This window comes from Neodiprion fabricii, chromosome 4 (genome assembly GCF_021155785.1).
Source record: "Neodiprion fabricii isolate iyNeoFabr1 chromosome 4, iyNeoFabr1.1, whole genome shotgun sequence".
In the NCBI taxonomy this organism is placed as follows: domain Eukaryota; kingdom Metazoa; phylum Arthropoda; class Insecta; order Hymenoptera; family Diprionidae; genus Neodiprion; species Neodiprion fabricii.
In genome coordinates, this window is record NC_060242.1 from 25,277,747 (window position 1) to 25,299,415 (window position 21,669).

General features: G+C 38.5%; 3 protein-coding genes across 5 annotated transcripts; all 3 read left to right on the top strand.

Annotated features, from left to right (window-relative positions):
- Window positions 1-2,151: 2,151 nt before the first annotated feature.
- Window positions 2,152-6,357, top strand: LOC124181193 (calphotin-like). Its single transcript, XM_046567510.1, has 4 exons — window positions 2,152-2,311; window positions 4,062-4,192; window positions 4,261-4,504; window positions 5,196-6,357. The coding sequence occupies exons 1-4, from the start codon at window positions 2,198-2,200 to the stop codon at window positions 6,231-6,233; spliced, it is 1,527 nt and encodes a 508-aa protein (XP_046423466.1). The 5' UTR covers window positions 2,152-2,197; the 3' UTR covers window positions 6,234-6,357.
- Window positions 6,358-8,174: 1,817 nt separating this feature from the next.
- On the top strand, window positions 8,175-10,744 carry LOC124181196 (apolipoprotein D-like). The gene is made up of 4 exons (XM_046567515.1): window positions 8,175-8,430; window positions 8,667-8,797; window positions 9,372-9,542; window positions 9,754-10,744. Exons 1-4 carry the CDS (start codon window positions 8,320-8,322, stop codon window positions 9,884-9,886), a joined length of 546 nt encoding a protein of 181 aa, XP_046423471.1. The 5' UTR covers window positions 8,175-8,319; the 3' UTR covers window positions 9,887-10,744.
- Window positions 10,745-15,739: 4,995 nt separating this feature from the next.
- On the top strand, window positions 15,740-21,432 carry LOC124181195 (apolipoprotein D-like). Of its 3 annotated transcripts, none has more exons than XM_046567514.1 (5): window positions 15,740-15,984; window positions 18,577-18,694; window positions 19,469-19,599; window positions 20,627-20,806; window positions 20,941-21,432. In XM_046567514.1, exons 2-5 carry the CDS (start codon window positions 18,584-18,586, stop codon window positions 21,083-21,085), a joined length of 567 nt encoding a protein of 188 aa, XP_046423470.1. In that variant the 5' UTR covers window positions 15,740-15,984; window positions 18,577-18,583; the 3' UTR covers window positions 21,086-21,432. The 3 variants fall into 3 exon arrangements, with proteins under 3 accessions (XP_046423470.1, XP_046423469.1, XP_046423468.1); XM_046567513.1 differs by lacking the exon at window positions 15,740-15,984 and adding an exon at window positions 16,261-16,540; XM_046567512.1 differs by lacking the exon at window positions 15,740-15,984 and adding an exon at window positions 17,954-18,111.
- Window positions 21,433-21,669: the final 237 nt, after the last annotated feature.

Here is a 21,669-nt window from a genome sequence, read left to right on the forward strand (position 1 = left end):
ATCATTCAGGGTAAAAAATGTGTTTTCGTTAAAAGGCGGATAATTTTATTGAAAATAGGTTTTCTTGTCATAAATATGACTGAAACATTTGAGATTAAAAATATCTTTTAAAGACTAGGTAATTAGATGTGTTTTTCAATTTACCGTATTTTCTTACAGCGTGAATTCAGGTAGCTGATTTTTCAGACCAGAATTTGATCGAGAATCATTCTCGATGCAGATGTGAAATGAAAACAATATGACAGCCGAAAGATAACCGGAAGTTACCAAAAGTCAACTTAAGTAGTCAAAAACGACGTCAAATTGCCGAAAAATTTCACTTCAACTGGTTAATAGAGAAACACGAATCTACTTATCGCACTGGATGAATTTACATTCAATCGTCACGTACAGCGCTGAACTTATATGAACAATAAGCAAATACCAGAAACAGGCAACGAACGGCTAAAAATTCAGGTCAATTTCAGTTTTTATCCGGAATTGGTTAAGATTATATTCAATTTGATGTTACAAATTTTTGGCACGGAAAGTATTATTTTGTGAGATTTTTTTTCCATTTAAGACACAGTTGTATAAAAATAGTTCTATACATGTAAATATATTGCGAACGATTTTACAAAATTTCTTGAAATTGTCAAAATGATGTCTTGTTCTGCCAATTTTCGACCGATGATTATAAATTATTGCTAAAAAATCGAGTCACCTGATTTTACCGAAGAAATTGAAAAATTCTTCATTTTGTCGAAGATAATATATTACAGTCGCGATGCGATTCGAGTTTCGCTCTAAATGTATACCAATTCCACTTCTGACGGGCTAAATCGGTTCCTGGGAGAAAACATTCTCGGAACTTGACTGCGCGACGGAAAATGGTATTTCAGAAACGTTGCTTCGTATGAAAAAAGAAAGAAGAAAAAAAAAAATCGAAGCGATAACTTGTGATAATAACTTGTGGTTAGTCGTGCTATAAAAATGTTAATGTCGACTGTAAAATATTCACAAGAATAGCGCGACGGGACAATTTATGTTGGCCACATATTTAGCCTAGTGGAGTCCGAGTTAATTTTCTTATTCTATTTGTCTTTCTACTTTTTGTTTTCCACTAATAATATACTTTTTGAATTCCTTACTCGGAAGGACGCGAAGTATGGCTGCAACTTTTTAGACACGTGTTTTTTTTTCAGATTTCACCGTTTTGCGATCCGTCACGAATCGTGAGAATTTTAATCGACACTCAGATATATATCATTGCAGCGCTGGCTGTTTTGTTCAGGAATCAAGTATACATGATACGACCAGCGAGGAAGGGAAACAGCTTCTCTCTGTGTTTTCTGCGCGGTATGATAATTATTCGGCTCAATGCAGGGGAACGTTGGCTATTTTAATCCTTTCCATGTGTGCACAGGTATGCCTGTGTTCCATACAGCGTACAATCCCTGTTTCGCCCCTCTCTCGTCGTTAGCAGACTCGCGCTAAACGTCCCCTTCCGCAATTCTCCAGGAATTTCTATGAATTCCCCCCCTGCGGTGTATCCGTTTTGCGTATTTGTTTTATCGAGACGAAGTATGACCGAGGCGTTTAGATCGGGCTTGTATACGTACACACGGACAGCATGGTTGGTAGCGGTTTTTTTCTTCATCCTTTTCATCGGTCACAAAACCATTCTGACCGACGAGATATTCTCCTTTTATGGGAAAGATGGTAAGAAAATTTCTTATTTAAATAACGGGTGTTAACCGCGTGACTTTTGTCAGAAGTGGTTATGTATACCTATCCGTACACGCCCCGTCATCATCACGGAGCTGATCCGCATTCAAAATCAAACTCGGAGGCTTAAATAACGGGCGAAAAACAAAGCGATCAACACGTGCTCGATTCGATATTATCGACGCCGGTCTCGGCGCAAAGTTGAGAATAAGAACGGAGGTGAGCCCGTGAAATTGCGAGGAGAATCGGAGGGGAAAAAAGATGTTTCATTATCCCGAGGTACAACCTGTACGTGAAAGGCCCTGTATCCACAAGAGCTATTGTACACCCCGTTGACCAGTGTCCATCTCCGCCCGGCTGGTCCCCGGGGACGAGCATGGCAACATGAGGCCCACAGGTGGGGAGATCCTCCGGTCATCGCTCCTGCCCCTCTGCAGGTTAATGTATATAAAGCCCAGAGATCTGTAATCTTGCGGCCAGATCGTTAAGAATGCTGAAGAAGATTGTTCTCGTATTCGCGGCCTTAGCTTTGGCTAAGGCCCAAATTCCCAACGTGGGATGGTGCCCCGATTACCTTCCTATGGCTGGCTTTGACTTGTCCAAGGTGAGTCTTTCCGTACAATATTCCTCCGCCTTATTTTTACCCAACGCTGAACAATGCCGGCTTATTGGCCAAGAACCGAAACGTTTTAGCAATTTTATCGCGATATAATCGTACGTTGAACATATTTTACCATATTGTTATAATACCAAACTGCGAAAACCTGTTTCAAAATACGAAAATAACAGATACCGGTATTGTAGGTAAGAGCTTTTTGTTAGATGTCGATGCTTCGTTTCAAAATACCTCAAAATGATTGAAGGTTTAGTGGATTCGTTCGATTTTACTCCCCGACGATTTTCAGACGCTTTATCTTCGTTGTTCCGGCATCGCTGAATATTCAATTTTACAAGATCGTACCGATGTTGATGGTGATCAACAACTGGCAATATTTAATAGACTAACGAAGTGAAAAAAGAATTTGTTCCAGTGCTATTGAAGAGTATAGTTTTCTGAATATAATTAACTATCGTGAAATGAATTTGAACGAATCAACGAGATTTTCGAACCAATTATTTGAAGCGATTTGAATCGATGCATCGGTATCAATTTTCCGTACTCTTCAGAGATTATTGTACCTTACGAATTTAATCATTTTACAAATACTCACTATACGAATATCTCGTAATGAAACAAAGTAAATAAGTATCGATTTTTGTCGAACCAACCCCTCAATTTTTGCATCAATGATTTTTAATCCTTCCAGCTAAGGCTGCTCGACAATAATTTTAAACACACTCCATCGCGAGGACTATTCAGAATCTTTTTCATAAGTCAGTACAATACGAATTGAGTGATGTAAAACAATAAGGGGACTTCATTTTTATTCCTTGGCAATAAAAACCTGATAGTAGCTGCAGTATATAAGTGAATGATTTGCCATTCCTCAGTAATTAGCTCGGTTAATGCGATGATCTCATGTTATTCGATCCAGTTAGTTTCATTTGAATTTGTCAGAGTCTTTGATCAATCTAGAAAGAATCTTCTAAATTATGAATTCAAAAACTTTTATTCTGACAACAACTTGGCAAAAAATATCAACTCTCACCCAAGATGTTCGATAATCTTGGAAACGATCACAATTTTTCCGAAATAATTCTATCGTATAAAGAATTATCTATTCAAATGATTTTCTCCGTTTACATAATTGATGCTTTTCACATAAATAAGTGGATTTCTTTCAGTAGTTGGTCCTGATTTCTACGTAACTGTCGGGTTTTGCTGATAATCAATGTATACGAAAACAAGTTATGCACTAAAACATAAAGTTTTTTAAAGAATAATGAACCTATCAGTGAAAATTACTCTACGTATACTTGATTCTATGAGATCACAGAAACTTAGAGAAGAATTATCGCTGCATGTAATATTCAAATTAATGCGGTTTCTTAACCAGAAGCGGCGGATGTTTGAAGCTGCTTGCGTCACGTTTGTATTAAATATGCAACATTTGAAATTGAATTAATTCGAATCAGTCCTCTTCAGGATTTAATACGTGAAATTCTGACGAACCGGTCTAAGAATTCTAGGACCAAATATACGCGATCAACGAACCGTGTTCGTAAGTTGAAAACAGTTATGTCGGAGCGTCACTATTGAACACCCGTCAAGGCGGATGTGAATAAAGACGCACTGCTTTGCTCTGGTGCAAGAAATTTAAAATAAAAAATAAAAAATAGAAGTACCAGAGTTAAAGTTCAAAAAATAAATCATTGACTATTGACTCTCCTTAAATGTTACCTTTTTATTTTAGTTCTTGGGTGTTTGGTACGAAGCCGAAAGGTACTTTCAACTGAGCGAACTTGTCTCGCGATGTGTCGTTTCAAACTACACCCGAGGATTCGACGGAAAAGTGCGCGTCAGCAACGAGGTTATCAACCGACTGTAAGTGGATTTTAATATTCAGTTTATGATGGCTAATTCCAATTTCTAACTCGTCTGAACGGCCGTAGGACTGGAATCAAGCGCGTCGTGGAGGGCGAGTTAAAACCCTCGCCGACAAAGGCTGAGGAAGGACGACTCCAGGTCAAATACCCGACCATACCCTTGGCGCCCGAGATGCAATACTCGATACTGGACACCGACTACCGTAATTATGCCGTCCTCTGGAGTTGCTCCAGCCTCGGACTCGCCCACACTCAGAGCGCTTGGCTGATGACCCGACAACGTATCCCAACTACGGAGGTTTTGCAGATGGTAATTTGAAACAGTAATAAGCACAATGTAGGTTTCAGTTTCACGCCGTGCTTGATGAAGTGCAGATATAGTTCGAACTTTTTGGGGCGGTTCATCACCGGTGAAACACGTTTGCTCTTATAATTCGGTCAGCTTTAAAGAAAGATTTGATTTAAGCGTACATGAAGATATTTCCGCAATCAAGGAGTCAACGTTCTTTATTGCAGAAAATCCATTTGACCAATGGGCTGGGGGGATTTTTTTTTTTTAATTTCAAACGATGGATATGATGGAATCAATGCAAAAAATTTTCAAATTTCGGATCTAGTACTAAAGTTATGAAATTTTTTAAATATCACGTGCATTCTTATGGGAGAACAGCGGCTTTGACTGTGTCACAATAAGATTTCAGTTAGATTTGATCGAAAATGCACTTGCCTAAGTTTCACGAAACTTTAACGTCAACTTTTTTCCATTTGAATCAAACTCAGCGGTATTTAAATTTTTCATCGAAATTTTGGCATCATCTTCGGCAGAGGTGTTCAGTTGCTTCAAAGAAATTTCGACGATGCAGGATTTGACGACGTTGACAGTAAATAAACCAAATCACGTGTACAAAATAAAAATTCGTAAAATAGAAAGTAATATTCGTATTGAATCGAAAATCCGGAATTTTTACGACTTTGTCCGTACCGTAAATTTGACTGTCTAGGCATACGGCGCTTTGGACAAGAACGGAATCTCGAAGAGGTTCTTCGTGAAGACAGACCAGGCTCAGTGTGCCTACGACCCGGCGCCCACTCCAGCAGCTGAAACTCCGGCTCCAGCCGCTGCTGCAGTTCCAGTCGCAGCCCCAGACGCAGCTCCGATTCCAGTCGTGGCTCCAGCTCCAGCCCCGATCAAGGAGGAAACCGTAGTACCGGAAGCCGGGCTCGAAAAAGCGGTGCACTTAAGGTCGAGCGGAATTCTGCAAGAAGCTGAGCCAGCGAAGGAAATCCCGAAGGAAGAAATCGCTGTCGAGTCGAGTCCAGCCGCGGAGAAACCGGCGGAAGAAGTGCGAGTCGCCGGTGTGGAACCGGCTAAAGAAGCATCGGCCAAACCTATCGCACCTGAAACGGTGCCCGAGGTCATCTTGAAGGTCGCTGAGAACGCGAAGCCGGCCGCAGAGCCGCAACCCGAAGCAGCGCCGATCGCCGAGGAGTCGAAGGTACACGAAGTCGTCGTGAGCGCCGAGCCGGAAAAGAAGAAGCTCGACGTCGCTGCCGAACCGCAAACGGAACCGGTGCTGAAGGCCGCGGAACCGGTTGTGGCCCAGCCGGCGAAAACCGCGGTCAAACCGGAAGAGCCAGCCGCGTTTGAGGAACCGAAGGAAAAAGCAGCGGTGACGGTCCCTGTGCTCAAGTCAGCTGAACCAGTTCCGGAAGTCGCGTCGGTCACGCAGGAAAAGATAGAAACCCCGGCCGCCGCTGTTCCGCTACCGGAAGCTGCGGCCTTGCCGGCAAAATCGGCCTTGTCCGAACCCGCGAAGGAGGAAAAGCTCGCCGAGGTTCCGGTGGCCGCACCGGAAGCTATTGAAAAGTCCGTGCCGCTTCGGGAGGCCGTAAAGACCGAGTTACCAGCGGCGGAACCGGCGGTGCCGGAAACTCCGATTGCAGTTCCAATTCCGGTGAAGAACCTGGCAGTCGCTGCTGAAGAACCGAAGCCGCAGGTCGTGGCCGAGCCGGCAAAGATCGCCGAACCGAAGCCTTGAAATTGACGCAGCTCGATACCGAATAAATCACCGAATCTGGTACACCGCAAGACTTTAGGCTCATCCCGAAAGGCTGACGATAATTCCGCACGGCTCGTAGCGGCCGATTTTTACTCTGGACCAGTTCGGAGTTTGAGTCCGGCCAGTCTCGCCGCACAAGTGCCAAATAATTTATTTTCATAAGTTAGGTTTGTATTTATCCAACGATGCAAAAATTCCGTACGTATATTATGTGAAAGATTTGATGGTTAGAGCAAAACAAAAAAAAAAAGAAGAAGAAATCAACATAATAATAATAAAAAATTGTAAGTTCATAATGGAAAGATGATTCAAAAAAAAAAAAAAAAAGAATAAAGTGTTACGTAAAATTTTACCTCGAAAATGTTGTTGAAAAAGGTGTACTGGGAGCAGACAACAGTAAATTATTCCATGCCTACATTCCATCCGATGGGTACACGTATACTATATTCGCTTGGAAAAACATTAATCTACGTTTACAGTTACTGCAGTGAATTGAGAGTTTTGAACAATACGTTTTCCTTATTTACATGAGTATGTTATACATTAAAGCGTTTCGCAAATAAAATAATTTGCGACTTTCCGCCGTGGCAACCCCTAAAATGTTTGTTTAGGTTGAAAAAAAGATTCTGTAAAAAAATGAGAGTTCTACGTTATTAGGAAGATTGCGCTTACTTGATTTTTCACTTTTTTTATCATATTTTCGAAGTTGTAGAGAATAATGTTAAACGAAAAAATTTTGCTCGTGACTTATATTAATCAAAATGTCAACTTACGTCGTAAAGAAGTCCTACACTTATAATATTAAATCTACAGGTGAAGTTTGACAAGTGTATTTGATGAATTTTTTTTTATTTTATCTCGCAGAATAGTTATAATTCAATATGAATCGTGATCTTTGGATTAAATATAAATTTCGACAAGGGAATAACAATTGGAATGCTAAATAGCCGTTTCTTCGTAACTTCAAAAGAATGTGAGTGAGATTTTGAGCTTTTTAACATAAATTTCTGCAACATTTTCAGTTGCAGGCTCGAGGAAAATTTATATCACATCACGCCCCAGCACGTTTCAATATCTTACTTGGAAATTATCGATCACGAAACGAAAATAAAATGTATGTGACTATCGGAAAATATTTTTGTACATTCTAGTTCTTTCGCAATTCTTTCTTTTAATCCCGGATGTAAAAAGAATCAATGGTAATAACCGTTGGTCGTAAAAATAACGTACGGCAAGCAGAATTAGTCTCAATAACGGATAAACTGTATAACATGGCCGTATTTCAGTTCTTCAGTATTAGGAACTTTCGGATTTTATTTTAGTTTTATTACCTGCAACGTTGAAATTATCTTGTTTGCGAACAAACGTACATCACGACGGATGTCACGCAGTCGTTTCGACCGAAACTGCATTACTGATTTTCTTTTCCTTTTTGCCTTTCGTGACCGATTTGAAACTTACTGATAATTTTTATTGAAAAATTGACACGATTTCTTGTTGTTTGTGTTTTTGCGCGGTTCGATTGAAAATGCGTCGATACTTTGAAGACGGAAAACGTACCTCGACAGATTTTTCTATCACAGTTATCGTCCTGGCAGTTAGTCGTCAAGCCATTTTCCAAATGCACGCCAGGGAAAGTTCTGTTACTTTTCTCGTAATGAAATATCACAGCACCTGACGCATTATCTCACACTCTGTGCGAAATATCACATATTGCAATCCTCGGACCGTCCTGCTTACCCTACGTGTAGTGTTTCCCGTGTACTTGAAAAACACATTCTCAGGTTCGTGATCGTAAAAGTAGCGCAGTTTACGATTCTCGTGATGTTCTGTGTAGCGATAAGAGCGCAATTTTTTATTGTTTTTATTGTTGTTATATATTTATATGCCGCAGATGTGCTATATATAAGGTGAAGAAGAGGAGAATTTGGTCAGTCCGAAACTTGTCAGTCAAGCCAATCCCCTGCGGCTTTGCTTGTATTTTGAATTAGATTTTGAGATTTCTTGGAGATCTGCGTCTGATTTTTGCCCAAACTTTGAAAATAATTTGGCATCATTCCTGAAAATGCAGTGGTTTGCGTTACCGTTGCTTTTCGTGAGCGGCTCGTTGGCTCAGCTGACAGGTTGGGGTGACTGTCCTACGGTGACCAGTATGACAGATTTTGTGCCGGCTTCGGTAAGTCAAATTTAAAAAAACTCAACACAAATGAAAATGTAATAAAATTCCGTGGGGATTTTCGGGGTGAGCATATAAATGCCGTTTCAAATAAATGTTCTTCTTAAACGGTGTCGGTGGAAAACGTATTCTCAGTGTAATTTCTGTCAAACAATTTTCTAACAGTCGATCGAATTTTAATAAACATACTAACGACGGCAATCACAATGAGCACTGAACTTGTTATTCTTTCTCAGTATATGGGACTTTGGTACGAGTCCAACAGAACCGCCGCTATCTTTGAAGTAGGCGCACGATGTGTCACTGCGACTTATACGCTGAACTCTAACGGCACAGTCACAGTCGAGAACAGTGCAAAATCAGTTCTGTAAGTACCGTCTAAAAATACAAATATGACACGTTGGCAGATATTTTTTGAAGTACGAAAACTCGGAAAAAAAAGATGCAACCATTTTTCGAAATCACAATTTGAATATCGCTTATACCAGTAGCATATAACCGTAACCTCAAAGCAAGGGTGAATCTGGTTTAAGTGTTTGCCTACGCGAGATTCTCATTTATTTTACAAACTTTATCGACTACTCGAGCACAATAGCAAAGATTGTCATTTCCCACGGTTTGAAACGATTTCGTCACTCTGAAAGGAAGGGAAACTGTGAAGTACGATTCGCTCACTTCGTACGCACTTTGACCTTTGAGCCTTGATGATTTTTCGAATCAATCGTGCAACGTTCATCACCGACCATACGGCATAAGTTTATCACCACGAACAGATGTAAAATCTGATTTCAAACCAGATTCTTGTAATTGGTTTTCACGCGGCTCTCTTCGGCAGCTCTGCTTTCTTCATCCCAATTTTTGATCTCTGTATTGCCACTCTTTTCTACTTTCGCGAAAAATACTCAAAACGACAATGATGTAATGAAAATATTTCTTTACAGCCTGGGAAGTTCTTCAATCACAGGTCTAGCCACGATCGTGGGTGATTCGGATAATGGCATTCTGTCCGTCAAATTTTCGTCTCTACCGTTCGTCGCGCCATACCAAGTCCTCGACACCGACTACACAAATTGGGCCTCTGTGTTCAGCTGTACGAAGTTTGGACTTATCAAGTAAGCACTGATCTTTTATCATTGTATAGTTATTTTTCATATACCTTCGTATGAATGGTCAAAATTTATTCCTATGAAACTGCAGGTTAATTTCGATTAAATATGGAGGTGAATATATAGTCAAAACTAACGTGAAGTAAGCCGAAACAAAATGTTGCTTGCATATAACATCATTTATAATGAGCCGTTTTTGATTCCTTTTTCTTCCCAGCCTCCAATTCTATTGGGTCTTGACTCGGGATCAAAGCCCCTCAACAGAAATATTGGATGAAGCTTTTGCAGTTTATACGACCAACGGTTTGAAGACGAAGTATTTGTCTCAAACGAATCAAACGGGTTGTTAGAATTAGTAATCACGATGATTATCGCAAAACAACTTCATCAAAATACTATTTACTATGTCTAATCCAGAGTGTAACTGTTACTCTTAAGGTGTGTTACTTTTCTTAATAATTAGCACAAGTGATCTTACTACACATGTAGCGATTTCGGTGGATAATATAAAATGAATAGACCGTTTTTGTCTCTTGAGCACCCGATGTAAGAATGTGTGTAGCTGAATGTTCACATGTTAGACTCTTAATGATATGCACATCCGCATATCATTTATTAGACGGCTTTGGCCGTCTTGCGTGGCTTCCCATCGGAAGCGTAAAAGTCCAACATGTAAACATTCAGCTACACACATTCTTACATCGGGTGCTCAAGAGACGAAAACGTTCTATTCACACATACCAAGCACAAGAAAACAAACTTGAACTCATTGGTGAAGAGAGAAGTTAACGACAACAGAGTCAAGCATCTCTAGACGTCAGGTTCGATTCCTGGCTCCGTCGTTAATTTTTCGAAATCACCAGTTTTTCGAATTTATATCTCCCGATAATACAAAATCATTGGGGTTGTTGTACATGCGGTCTTGAATTTCATTTCTACTCATACCAGCTCGTCATAGAAGTTTGGAAACTTACTGATCAGTGAAAAGAGCTATTTATGTGTCATAATTTTGAAGATTCAAAGATTGTGAAAATTGTTAGTTAGTCGACAGACGAACGGCTAAATGGTTCGAATTTTACAAACAAGCTGTAAATAGAAACGATATCCAACGCAAGACTCCCAAATACAGGATGGCCAGTTCTATAAGACTAACTTTCACAAAGTTTCAACGTGTACGAAATTAGTAATAAATATTTCAAAAAATTAAATATGAGTACATTCGTTTATTTATTGTACACAGATTCACCAGTTGTTAGAATAGACCTTTTAGAAATAATCAAATCCTTATGTCTGGTGAAACTACGCGTCAACTTGCAAAGAAGATTTCCGAAATTACTGTTTCGCAAATATTGAGAGTAAGAAGTACCTTGTTTGGAGAGACAGCGCTAGATGTGGATCATTGACGTAGGATCCGTGAATCAGTGATGACAGCCACGAGTGAGTAAGGCGGGATGATGATGACACATAGTTGATTAACGAACGAAAGATATGCTTCACTAACACACACGATAGGAACCGTATCGCTAGAGATCCGAACGACAACTGGGTCCAGGGAAGATAGGAAATGCACATACACAATACACAGACATGATTTCGAAACAGTAGATAATTGTACATAAGATACAGAGCTGATTTGTTTTGAGTCGCGACACGGGCAGGTAAACATCGCACGCGAGTGTGAGTACGCATGTGAGGGTGAGTTCAGATAGTGAGTGAAATGAGAACGTGATCGGTGCGAAATACTTTCGTTCAAACATACGCGTCGCTACTTTGCCAAAACATGCCCGATTTATTTAATCGCGTATTGCAGCTCAATTTTTCATTACTTTTATTCAAAAAATCTGCATAATAATTTGTAATTCAAAATTCAGTGCAAACATTCGAGTTCTCTGATTTATGAGTTATCATCTTCGCTTCCAAAGATGTAATCACGAAAGAATAACGTGTGCGTCAAATTGTAAAAACAGAATGTTTCAGAATTAAAAAATGTGGATTCTTTAAACTAATATTCGAGTCTTACTTTTCATCCCCTATTGTGATGTAGGAAAAGTGTTGGTTCCGGTGCGAAATAACGATTTCCAATTTCGATAAATCCTATAGTCTACACACCATTAGTATTCAAAAAACAAGTTTTCAGAAAAATTTCGGTTTGTCTGTCCCGATGAACTCCCACGATGATTCCGGAACCGGTTTGATGATAAAATCTGCAATTCATACGAGATCACATTTAAATTATAGGCATTCAAAATTGCTATGTGCCGGTTTTTTTTCTGACCGCATGATTCTACCAAAAGAATGCATAAAACTCGAAGGGCTCCGACACAGATCATGCAATGTTCATAAAAAATGTTCCACAAACTGCTGTAAATCACATGAAATAATGCGATGGGATACAATTTCATAAAAAGTAAAGGAACCGTTACATGAAAAAAAAACGTATCAACGACAAAGATTCTGTCTTCGAAAAGTAAATCTGTTTTAAGTATTACCTCCTCAGTGTTTTCGTCGATTATAAATTACGTGCTGTCGAGATTGTGACGATCACTACGAACTTGCATCTTTCTTTCTTACGGCTTATTTTAACTATGCATACCTAATATCACTGAGAGCAGAGAACTCTTAATCGGTAATTTGTGGCCACTATAACGATATCCTTATACATACTGTGTTGGATTTTGAACACTCCCTATACCTACGTTACAAGTCACTGATTCGTCGACATCTGTTTGCATGTGACGATTTTCACAGCTCAAAGTTTGTCAAGATTACTAATTTGTCTTCTACGTCAATTAATCTATTGTGAAACGATCAACTTAAATTACGTCATTTCGATTTTAATTAGCGAAACACTAATTTTAGTAATGTTTCTTCTGAAAACTTATCAGTGATTTTGAACGTTCAACGAAGATGTGTTGTCAAATAATTTGCGCTGGAATAGCACACTATTCATTCAAACGCGACTGAGTGAGTCGGTAGCCATAAAAAGATCGACTGAGGATCTAGCCTTCCAATCTGTTTTACCCACTGAACAATTTACGAATTTAGTCCGCAAAGGAATAAGTCCCTGCCCAGCCGACTACGGAAAAGGAAATTGATCTACAAACGTGGTCAGTGTCTACGAATGGAAAATCGTTAATTCGCCGTACCAACCGAGGCGAAAAGATTTCAAAGCTGTGCCGATAACACAAGTAAAGATTCACATCAACAAATGAGCAGTGGCTGAATTGGATAAGAATCTAGGGCTTGCAGAAAACGGATAAAATAAAGTGTGTATCATCTTGGTATATATTCTGTCTATATCGAAAAATTCATTATGGACATTTTGTTGACTTTGACTACCGTAAAATTTCATTTTTAACTAATAAGGAGCTCAAACGTTTAATCTTTACCATATAGAGGATGTTATTGCGATCAATTCAATAACTTTACTTATTGCCATCGTGCCAAAAGCAATTTATATACTTTATGTATGCCTATGACTAAATATTGTATTCATATATTCGTTTATTATTCAACTTTTTCGATCGAGCCTGATCAGGATCGAAACCTCAGGTTCATACAAGGCTAAGCAATGCAAAATGTAGCTTTCGTTGCCCATTCTCTGGCGTTAAGCGGTAAGTTTCACAGAGAACTTTCGGTATCTCGAGAACAATTTGATCGATTTTGGATCTGATGTTTTTGAATAGTTTATTTTTTTCTTCGAACCAGGTTGGGTAGATCAATTTCTCTTTTCTCTCTTAATGCTGGCTGGTCAAAATTGAAGCTCGATGTTTCGGTCAACTACCCGCCATTCTTTACACCGCCAAAAACATTTTTAATTATGAGAAAATATTTGGGATCAAGATCAAAGGGATACACTGTCCAAAGATATTATCCCCTCAATTGAAGTAAATCGGTCGAGCTTCTCGCGCGATGTAGTGTTCACCACAAACCGTGTCACCAGAACGCATCGATGACGTTAGCTGGAATAACAACTTTTTGTGTTTGTAAATTGCCATGCGAAGATTTGTAAATATACCTGATATAATCCAATTTAGCAAATAAGAAAAATCAATTTAAATGAACAGTTATTGAAATGGAAATTCTCAAAATTTAATAGTTTGTATTAGGCAAATAGAGAACATTTTTAAGCTCGTCCAAAAATACTTCAAAATTTTAGGCGCTGGATAACGACTTAAATAGTTAAGATGACTAATATTTTGTTTTACCTGGGATTGTAATTCCGAAATCTTCAACTATGGATTAGTTTACAGCTGTCTTCCATTTCATGCTCAAACTTTTTTCTTATTCAATTATGATCTTTTTGTTGATGAAATACTTAAAGATACATTAAAAGTACAATCTGGTTGAAAAATATTCACCCACAAGCAGTCAAGTTCCTTATTTTATAAAAAATAAAAGCAATCATGGGTTGAAAATAGTAAAATAACGCTTTGACCGTGCGAAATGGAAAAATTCGACTTCAGCGGTTTTCCTATAATTTTTCCCTGCGCGGCTGCGGAGAGACCTGATTCAATAAAATTAGTCGAACATTGAGCTTTGCCTATCGAGATAATAATTCAATTGTGTACTCCCATTAAAGTTATTGTAATATGTAAGAGATGTTGCATTATGTACCGTTCAAATTCGATTTACATATCTTTATAAGAAATATGACGAGCTTTTTTACAATTAATCAACTGAACAGAACGTTTTTCTTTTGCCAGCAAAGATGTTCCAAAACTGTTATGTTTTTATATATTTTTTTTTTTTTCTTTAAAGTGAGTAGTTTTCTCAAGAAATGATAAATCGATTTTAAAACGCGAATATTAAATAACCCCTACCGTCAATTCTCGCTCTTCTCTCTACGCCATATAAATTTACTAGAATGTACGGTGATGTGGTATTTCGCATATCACGTAACATATATTAGTGCAGTAACATCTTAATCAAACACACTCTATAACTTGTACCATAAAATGCAAATACGCCATGTGAATTTACCTTCTTAAAACATTCCACAAACGTGCAAATTTGCACTTTTTTTTTGACAGCTGTATCCTGCTGTTTCATAGTACATAAATTTGAGAACAACAGTCACACGGTTGGACGAAGCGTTTCATCCGGGATTAACCGCGATTTTACACAGATATATCCATGAAGGTGGTTCAGCGTAATACCCGTATTCAAAATCTTGCAGAATTATGAATATAGCCGGTATTGTTTGACCTTTTAAAACGCCGCAATTATCTCACGTTTACTTTTACACACGTTTTCGTATCGTCACCTTGGCAGGAGATGTTCGTTCTCACTTTAGAAAATATCTATGATCTTATCGTTCAAGGCAACCATCTTCTTTTTATTTCCTTCTTTCGTTTCCTCTGAACACCGCGTTATCTGGGTTGAAGAATCCAAAGGTCAACAAAGCGTTTCAGTACAACTAGTAGGCAAAAACATTAGAAGTTTGAATTTCTTCGTTGCGTTTTTGATAGTTTAAATCCTGCGATAAATTCATCCTTTGATGAATTTATAACCGATGTCAGTTTGAATTAAAATAAAATGTACCGACAAATACTATTTCTTAATTAATTTTCCAAAACCCTCAGTTTCGCTCACCCAGCCGCTGTTTAACACAAATGAAACAGACCGCAATAAAAAGTTATTTCTAATCCATTTAATCAGATGTCACATTCGTGCTATTGTTTGCTAATCGTGATCTACTCTAGAAACAAATAATGAACTTCAACCTTTCGCTAAAGGTATGCGTAGAGAAACATCACGAACCGCATGAAATTGTCCACAATTTACCTAAGGCAATCTCTTCATACTATTCTTGCTAATTTTCCTATCGAGAACAAAACGAATTAACTTAATATTAAGATAGTATAAATTCAATCGTTAAAGTTCGCTTACTATTGCGAAAATCAAAATCTCAAATTCTAGATCAGCTTGTCTGAAAGTCATCGAAAGTTGTTTAAGGTCGCTTGTATTTGTACATTAAAACTGTAATCGTAGTGTTCGTTCTTTGATTTTGCAATTCGAAATAATTATTTGAACGATCATATAGCTCGATATTTATACCGATACATGTTCAATCTCTAGCCATCTAACTCCCGAATTAATCTCGATACTCCTATACTAAAAACTTCTTACAAAAAAAAAATTAATGTTTTTTTACATTTTCTCTGATACGGTGTAAAGTTTGTAAAAAATAAAAATTCTTACAATAACTGAAACGGCAGATCTACACCACGATCCAACACCGGAAATTAGTATCTGTCCATGACTCATCCCCGAGGTCCAAAACGCAGAGCGGCAGGACGTTTGTCAAGCATACCAATGACGTGCAGTCACCGTAAGAAGTGATCGAAGAACCGAAGGAAACGTAAAAGGAAAAAAAAAATGAGGAGAGACAAAGAGAATGTCAAACCCGTCCAAAACGCGTGTTACAAGCAATTCCGCAGACGGGGTAAGTGGCGAAACGCGATGCGGAAAACTGTCAACGACCGAGTAAAAATTTGAAAACTAACAAGGAGAACGTGACGTAATTCGAGAGCCGGGTTACACACAGTGGGATAACAGAACCGCGGACGTGATCTGAAAAAGTGGCAAAAATTTGGTTACCTTGTTCGTTTTTTTCTTTTTTCATTTTTTTTCTCTTTCTTCCTCTCCTTGCACACTTTATCACAACCCCGCGTTCCGAGAGAGACGGAATGGCTACTGTACGCCGGGTGTCATTGGTCGAATGTGGATTTGTGTCGAGAAGGGTTCCTTGAACCGCGGCGTCCCGTTACTGACCCACTATCGGACCCAGTGCGCCGAGAAAGACGCGTCTCCGACACAACAAATAAGTGTCGACCGCGTTACTGGTCACATGCTCGGCCCGCGGTCACTGTCAGACGACCCACGGCTCGCGGAGGAAGTCCATCTCTTGGCCATTCTCGATCTACCCCAGCGTCCGGTGCCATTTACCTGTTCACGCCTAAGCGTATATCATTAGTCATTAGAGATACGAGTCTGGAACGGTGAGTTTAACGCATATTCAAACACATATTTCACCATCTCGTTAATTGAATACGTTGACGAGAGATCGTCCTTTGGGAATACCCTTCTTTCCGGTTATGTCGTACGTACAGTTGTTTTTTTTTTTTTTTTTTTTTTTTTTTTTTCTACGACGTTTTCTGATTTTTTTCAAGCGATAAGAACATTTTTTTTTTTCAAATCCAATCTGCACTCCGTATTTGGGCTCAATCGCCAAATTTCTATCAGATTTTTAGGATCGAATTGTGTATAGTTTACGGAATGTCTGTTTTTTACACAAAAAAATGAATATAAACAACGCATTGTTTTCGCCTTCGCATTTATGGGAGTGATTGAGTAAAAATATTGAAGTACCTACGTTTTTTTTTTGTAGTTTCTACAGATGTACCTTGAAATGAATTTCATACTACACAGAAGAGATGAAACTTTTTGACACAAAAAAAAAAAAAAAAAGTCGGGTCATATTTTTATTTCCGAGGGCAGAGGGTGTTGAAAATCTTAAGAAAATAATCGTTCAATTCGGCAAAGCGATAAGATTTGTCAACCGCGTGTTTCTTATTATTGGTAATGCCTAAAAATTGAAAGACTTTCATACCTTATAATTTACACTGTAACGTATCCGAATCTCAGCCATATCGAATTTCTTACTACGAACAAAAAGCTGGCTAGATAGCCAAGAAGCAACATATTACAGTAATCCTGTAAGATTACTTCTATATCTTTCTCGCTAATAAGCGGAATATGTTTGAATCGCATTCAATGAATTGGGATTCAAATATGCATAGAAATTTAGAAACTTGTAGAATTGCTAAGGAACATTATTCAATTAAGAGTGAAAACGGAGCGATGTATCCAATGAAACAAAAGTGCTTAATCTCAGTCACTCGCTTCACAATTAACCGTAAGTTATTCCAGAAGTCCAAGGTGAAAAAAATTTGATTTCTTATAGTTACAAAAACGGGTGTAATCGTTATAATAATGGTTTGAATATTGTTGGAATTACAAAAAAATGTACTTTTTAGTGTAATTATTATTGCAGAATTTCAAAAATGACCTCACTAAGAACCAGTCTAATAATTACATTAAAAAGTTGCATGCAGCAAATTTTCTTGTACGTCCAACAATATTTAAACGGTTATTGTGCAAACGATGAGAATTTTAGTCGAATTTTCTCGCAAGCGTAACGAATGAAATCTTTATCATTGCCAGTGCACGTAACTGAAACTGTATTGCCAAATCCGAAGTTCTGAATGTAACGCATTCTATCATTGCATTTACGATAGAAGCCCACATGAGCAGGAGTAAAGTTGCGAAATTTTTTCACAGAGCTATGACCGGGAAATGATATCGACGATGTTGTATTTATCTAGCAAAAATACATTTGTACACATACATTATGTTGCTCCACCTTGAACACTTAACATCCTTATGTAATCACTTTTTCACTCAACAAGTATATATACTAGTTGAAAAAGCATCGCGAGTCAGTCCAACGTTTACCTTGTCCGACGTCACATCGAACCTTTAACTCAGGATTCGCGTCTACTTCAGAAAAGTGAGTCTTCAACGGGTTTTTACACTTTTATACCATAATTGGAGGTTCAAATTAGGCTTAGATTTTTGTGTCACGTGGGTAGATTGTATCGGTATTTATTAGTGAGCCGAATGGCAAACGACCAGTAAATGGAAAAACCTTGGTACAGTAACTGGAGAGCTTATTCGTAAATAAAATTTCTGGCCAAGGCTGGAAGTTCAGAAAACATGAGCTAAGGACCATTTTTAAAACACTAAACTTCTGGTCGATATACCCGTATCAATGCCCCCAGACTTCGATTGCGTAAGACTTTCGCTCATCTACCATTTGACCCGAGGAGAAAAATTTCTGTCCATCTCTCGTGTAGAAAGGAAATGTGATCAATAACCGTCAGCCTTTGAACCTTGCCAGACGTTTCAGAATGCTTGAAACTCTCGATAGAAGTCCGTTGATGAGCGACGTTCAAGAATGTGATTTGATTTCCAGATAAAAAATGCTGTGGATTACCCTGGTCTTATTCTTCGTCGGTGGTTCCTTGGCGCAGGTTCCATTTCTGGGTGTCTGTCCAGCCGTTGAGACTGTACCGGAATTCGATGCTGCGAGGGTAAGATGTTCTGAAAATTTCAAGTACCGACTTGTGATTGCCACTGTAGTTTGATGGTGCGAGTTTGAGGCGAGCAAATCTGTAAATACATGCGTTATTATACACTCCACACGGTGCGGCACTTGGCTTTTAGAAAGTTGTACTGAATTCACAACCAAGCATCGCATTACCGAATGACCGCATATTGTATGTTTACTGTTAAATTCCGTATCGATACAGCGTTCCAACCGCCTGACGTGTAAGTTCCGCTTGCGGAATGTAATGCGAAATTTTCCCAAGAACTTGACGGAGGCTGAGAGGTAAATCCTGGGCATCGTTATAATATTTATGACGCTGTGCGTTTCTTTGATTATGAACGGCGTACTTACAATGTGCAATTTGGCGTGGAAGTGCATGCCTTGAATAATTGTTCACTGCCTTAGGGGGTTCAGGTTTCCAGATGAAATGACGATGTACTGTTGAACTTGACAGGTTTAATCGCTGTAAGGAAATCAGGTAATGAAAAACAGGCATAATACGCAACGGTGAAAGCATCAGCGTAATTCTATGAATATATAATAGTTCTACTCTTCCAATCCACTAACGAATTTGTGGCCATTATAACCCCAGAGGCCATCGTTGGTTCTGCATTCAAAGGAACCCTAGGTTCTTTCTAACATGAACCAAACGAACCTCGAATCTATTTCATTGAAAATAATATTTGATGAACTCGCAATGACGATGCGAACAATAAACAGTGCGATGGTAGGATAATAAACTTCTTTCCTGTTTCAGTACATGGGAAAATGGTACGAAGCCGAAAAGTATTTCGCCCTGTTTCAATTCGGTGGTAAGTGCGTGACAGCGAACTACGCACTCAGTGAAAATGGATCCGTCAAGATCCGAAATAGTCAGATATCATCCATGTGAGTATCATGCTCGTGTAAATATACCAACCTATGTGGGAGAAAGTGTTTTTAGATTGTTAACGTATGAAGTTTTCTACATTATGCATGTTTGACAAAACACTCATCATTAGCCTTTTGCGTTGTTTCAAGTGATAGGTTTCTAAAAACGCTCGTGCGTTCTTATAGTTTGATTATACTGCTGACAAATTTCAAATTTCTATCAGATTTTTCATCATTTTATTTGAAAACACGCTGCATCTTTGTTTTAGAATGAATAAAAATTCAAAGCATTACTGCACTTTACACGTAAGGCGTAATTCTTACTTTGATAATTACAACTTCTCTATTTAATTCTACGATTTGGAATACTAATTATAAGTTGGTGTTTTAGCAAATCGTGTTAATAAAACATCCAGTAATTCTTGCAGCAAATAAAGGCATGCATCTCAGTATTCAATCCCTCCGTTACGTGGCAGTATTTAAAGTTTATTTTTGCAATAACACTTATTTTGTGGAATGCAACAAAAATTACAGATTTCTACTTCATCATGAAATTTCCATTTATTACCAATGTTGCCCTTGATTTCCAATGATTTCCGATCGTTGTAGGCGACTTTCAGCAATTTCCAGATTGGATAAGATCACAGGAATTCTCACAACCATTCCCTGGAAACCACCTAGAATGCTGGGACATCATTGGAAATCAAGGAAAATTCCTTGGTACACTAGAAATTAACGAAGACAAATGATAAGATATAAATCAGTGGAATGATAATGAATTGAAACCGATTGGCGTTTACCATCAAAACTTACAACAATTTCCATGATTTCCAACACTTGCTTCACAAATTCTTCGTCGCTGTCAACTTCATGACTTCAACTGATCGGCGTTGATTTCCAATAACTTCAGTCATGTCGATTGATTTCACTTTATTTTAAAAAATATTTCAGTTACTCGAATTCCTTTGATTTACAATTTAATTTCCAAGTATTAAATCTATGGCATCTTCGAGTAAATGACCCGAACCGACTTATTCTTATCCAGAACCGGAGTTGCCTCCAGTCTCGACGGTATAGGCCGACTCATCGGCAGGTCAGATGACGCAAAATTGACAATCACATTTCCATCACTTCCGGTTGGAATAGACGCGCCATATTGGATCCTCGACACCGACTACGACAACTGGGCTGTCGTATGGAGTTGCACGAATTTCGGTGTCTTCAGGTAATTATCGCTCGATAAATTCCCTTCAATCAACTTAAATTATTCGAACGAATGTCTTCAATTTGCAAAGAAAAACATTTTTTCAATCCTTGATAGAACATGCTCTGTGCTAATCTCGGTTTTGTTTCCTGCAGCGTCCGCTATTCTTGGATTTTAACGAGGGAGCGAAACCCGTCAGTCGCGGTTTTGGAAGAGGCGTATCGAGCGATCGACAGGAACAAGATAAGCAGAGCGTATTTCCTCAGAACGGATCAAAAGAATTGTCCAGCGATGTATTAGTCGCGATAGATCGTAATCATGCATTTCCGCGGACATCATCACTCGTCATTTGCGTAGATTAAAGTGTGATAAGTCTCATTTTCGATATAGAACGAAGCGACAAATTTATTTATTAACTGCCACCCTGTTTTGGTGTAAGAAATTAATCCATAAAGTTTATAAATAATGTAAATTGATCTCAAGTGACCAAAATATTCGCATTTCGTATCACTTCCGCTAGGAATTTCTTCGATCGTAATCATCTGTACAATATATAATACATACGTTCATATAAAACGACAATTTACCGCGGTGTATTTATTATTAGAATGATAATCAAATAAATGTAAACACCTTATGGGTTCTTACTGTAGATTTGCACCTCACTAACGAATCGAACAAACTGCCTCAGAGTTCACTAAAAATTATCAGAAATTAGTACTCGGCTGAGGAAATTTCCTAATAAAAAATAAGAACTTGAAATATTTCGTCCAGATAACCGTGTTCAAACTTTATGCGACGCGGACGGTTCATAAACTTATCGAATTGAATTTTACCGTCTTTTACCGGTTCTGACAACCTGTTTCAACTTACCATCGCAACGT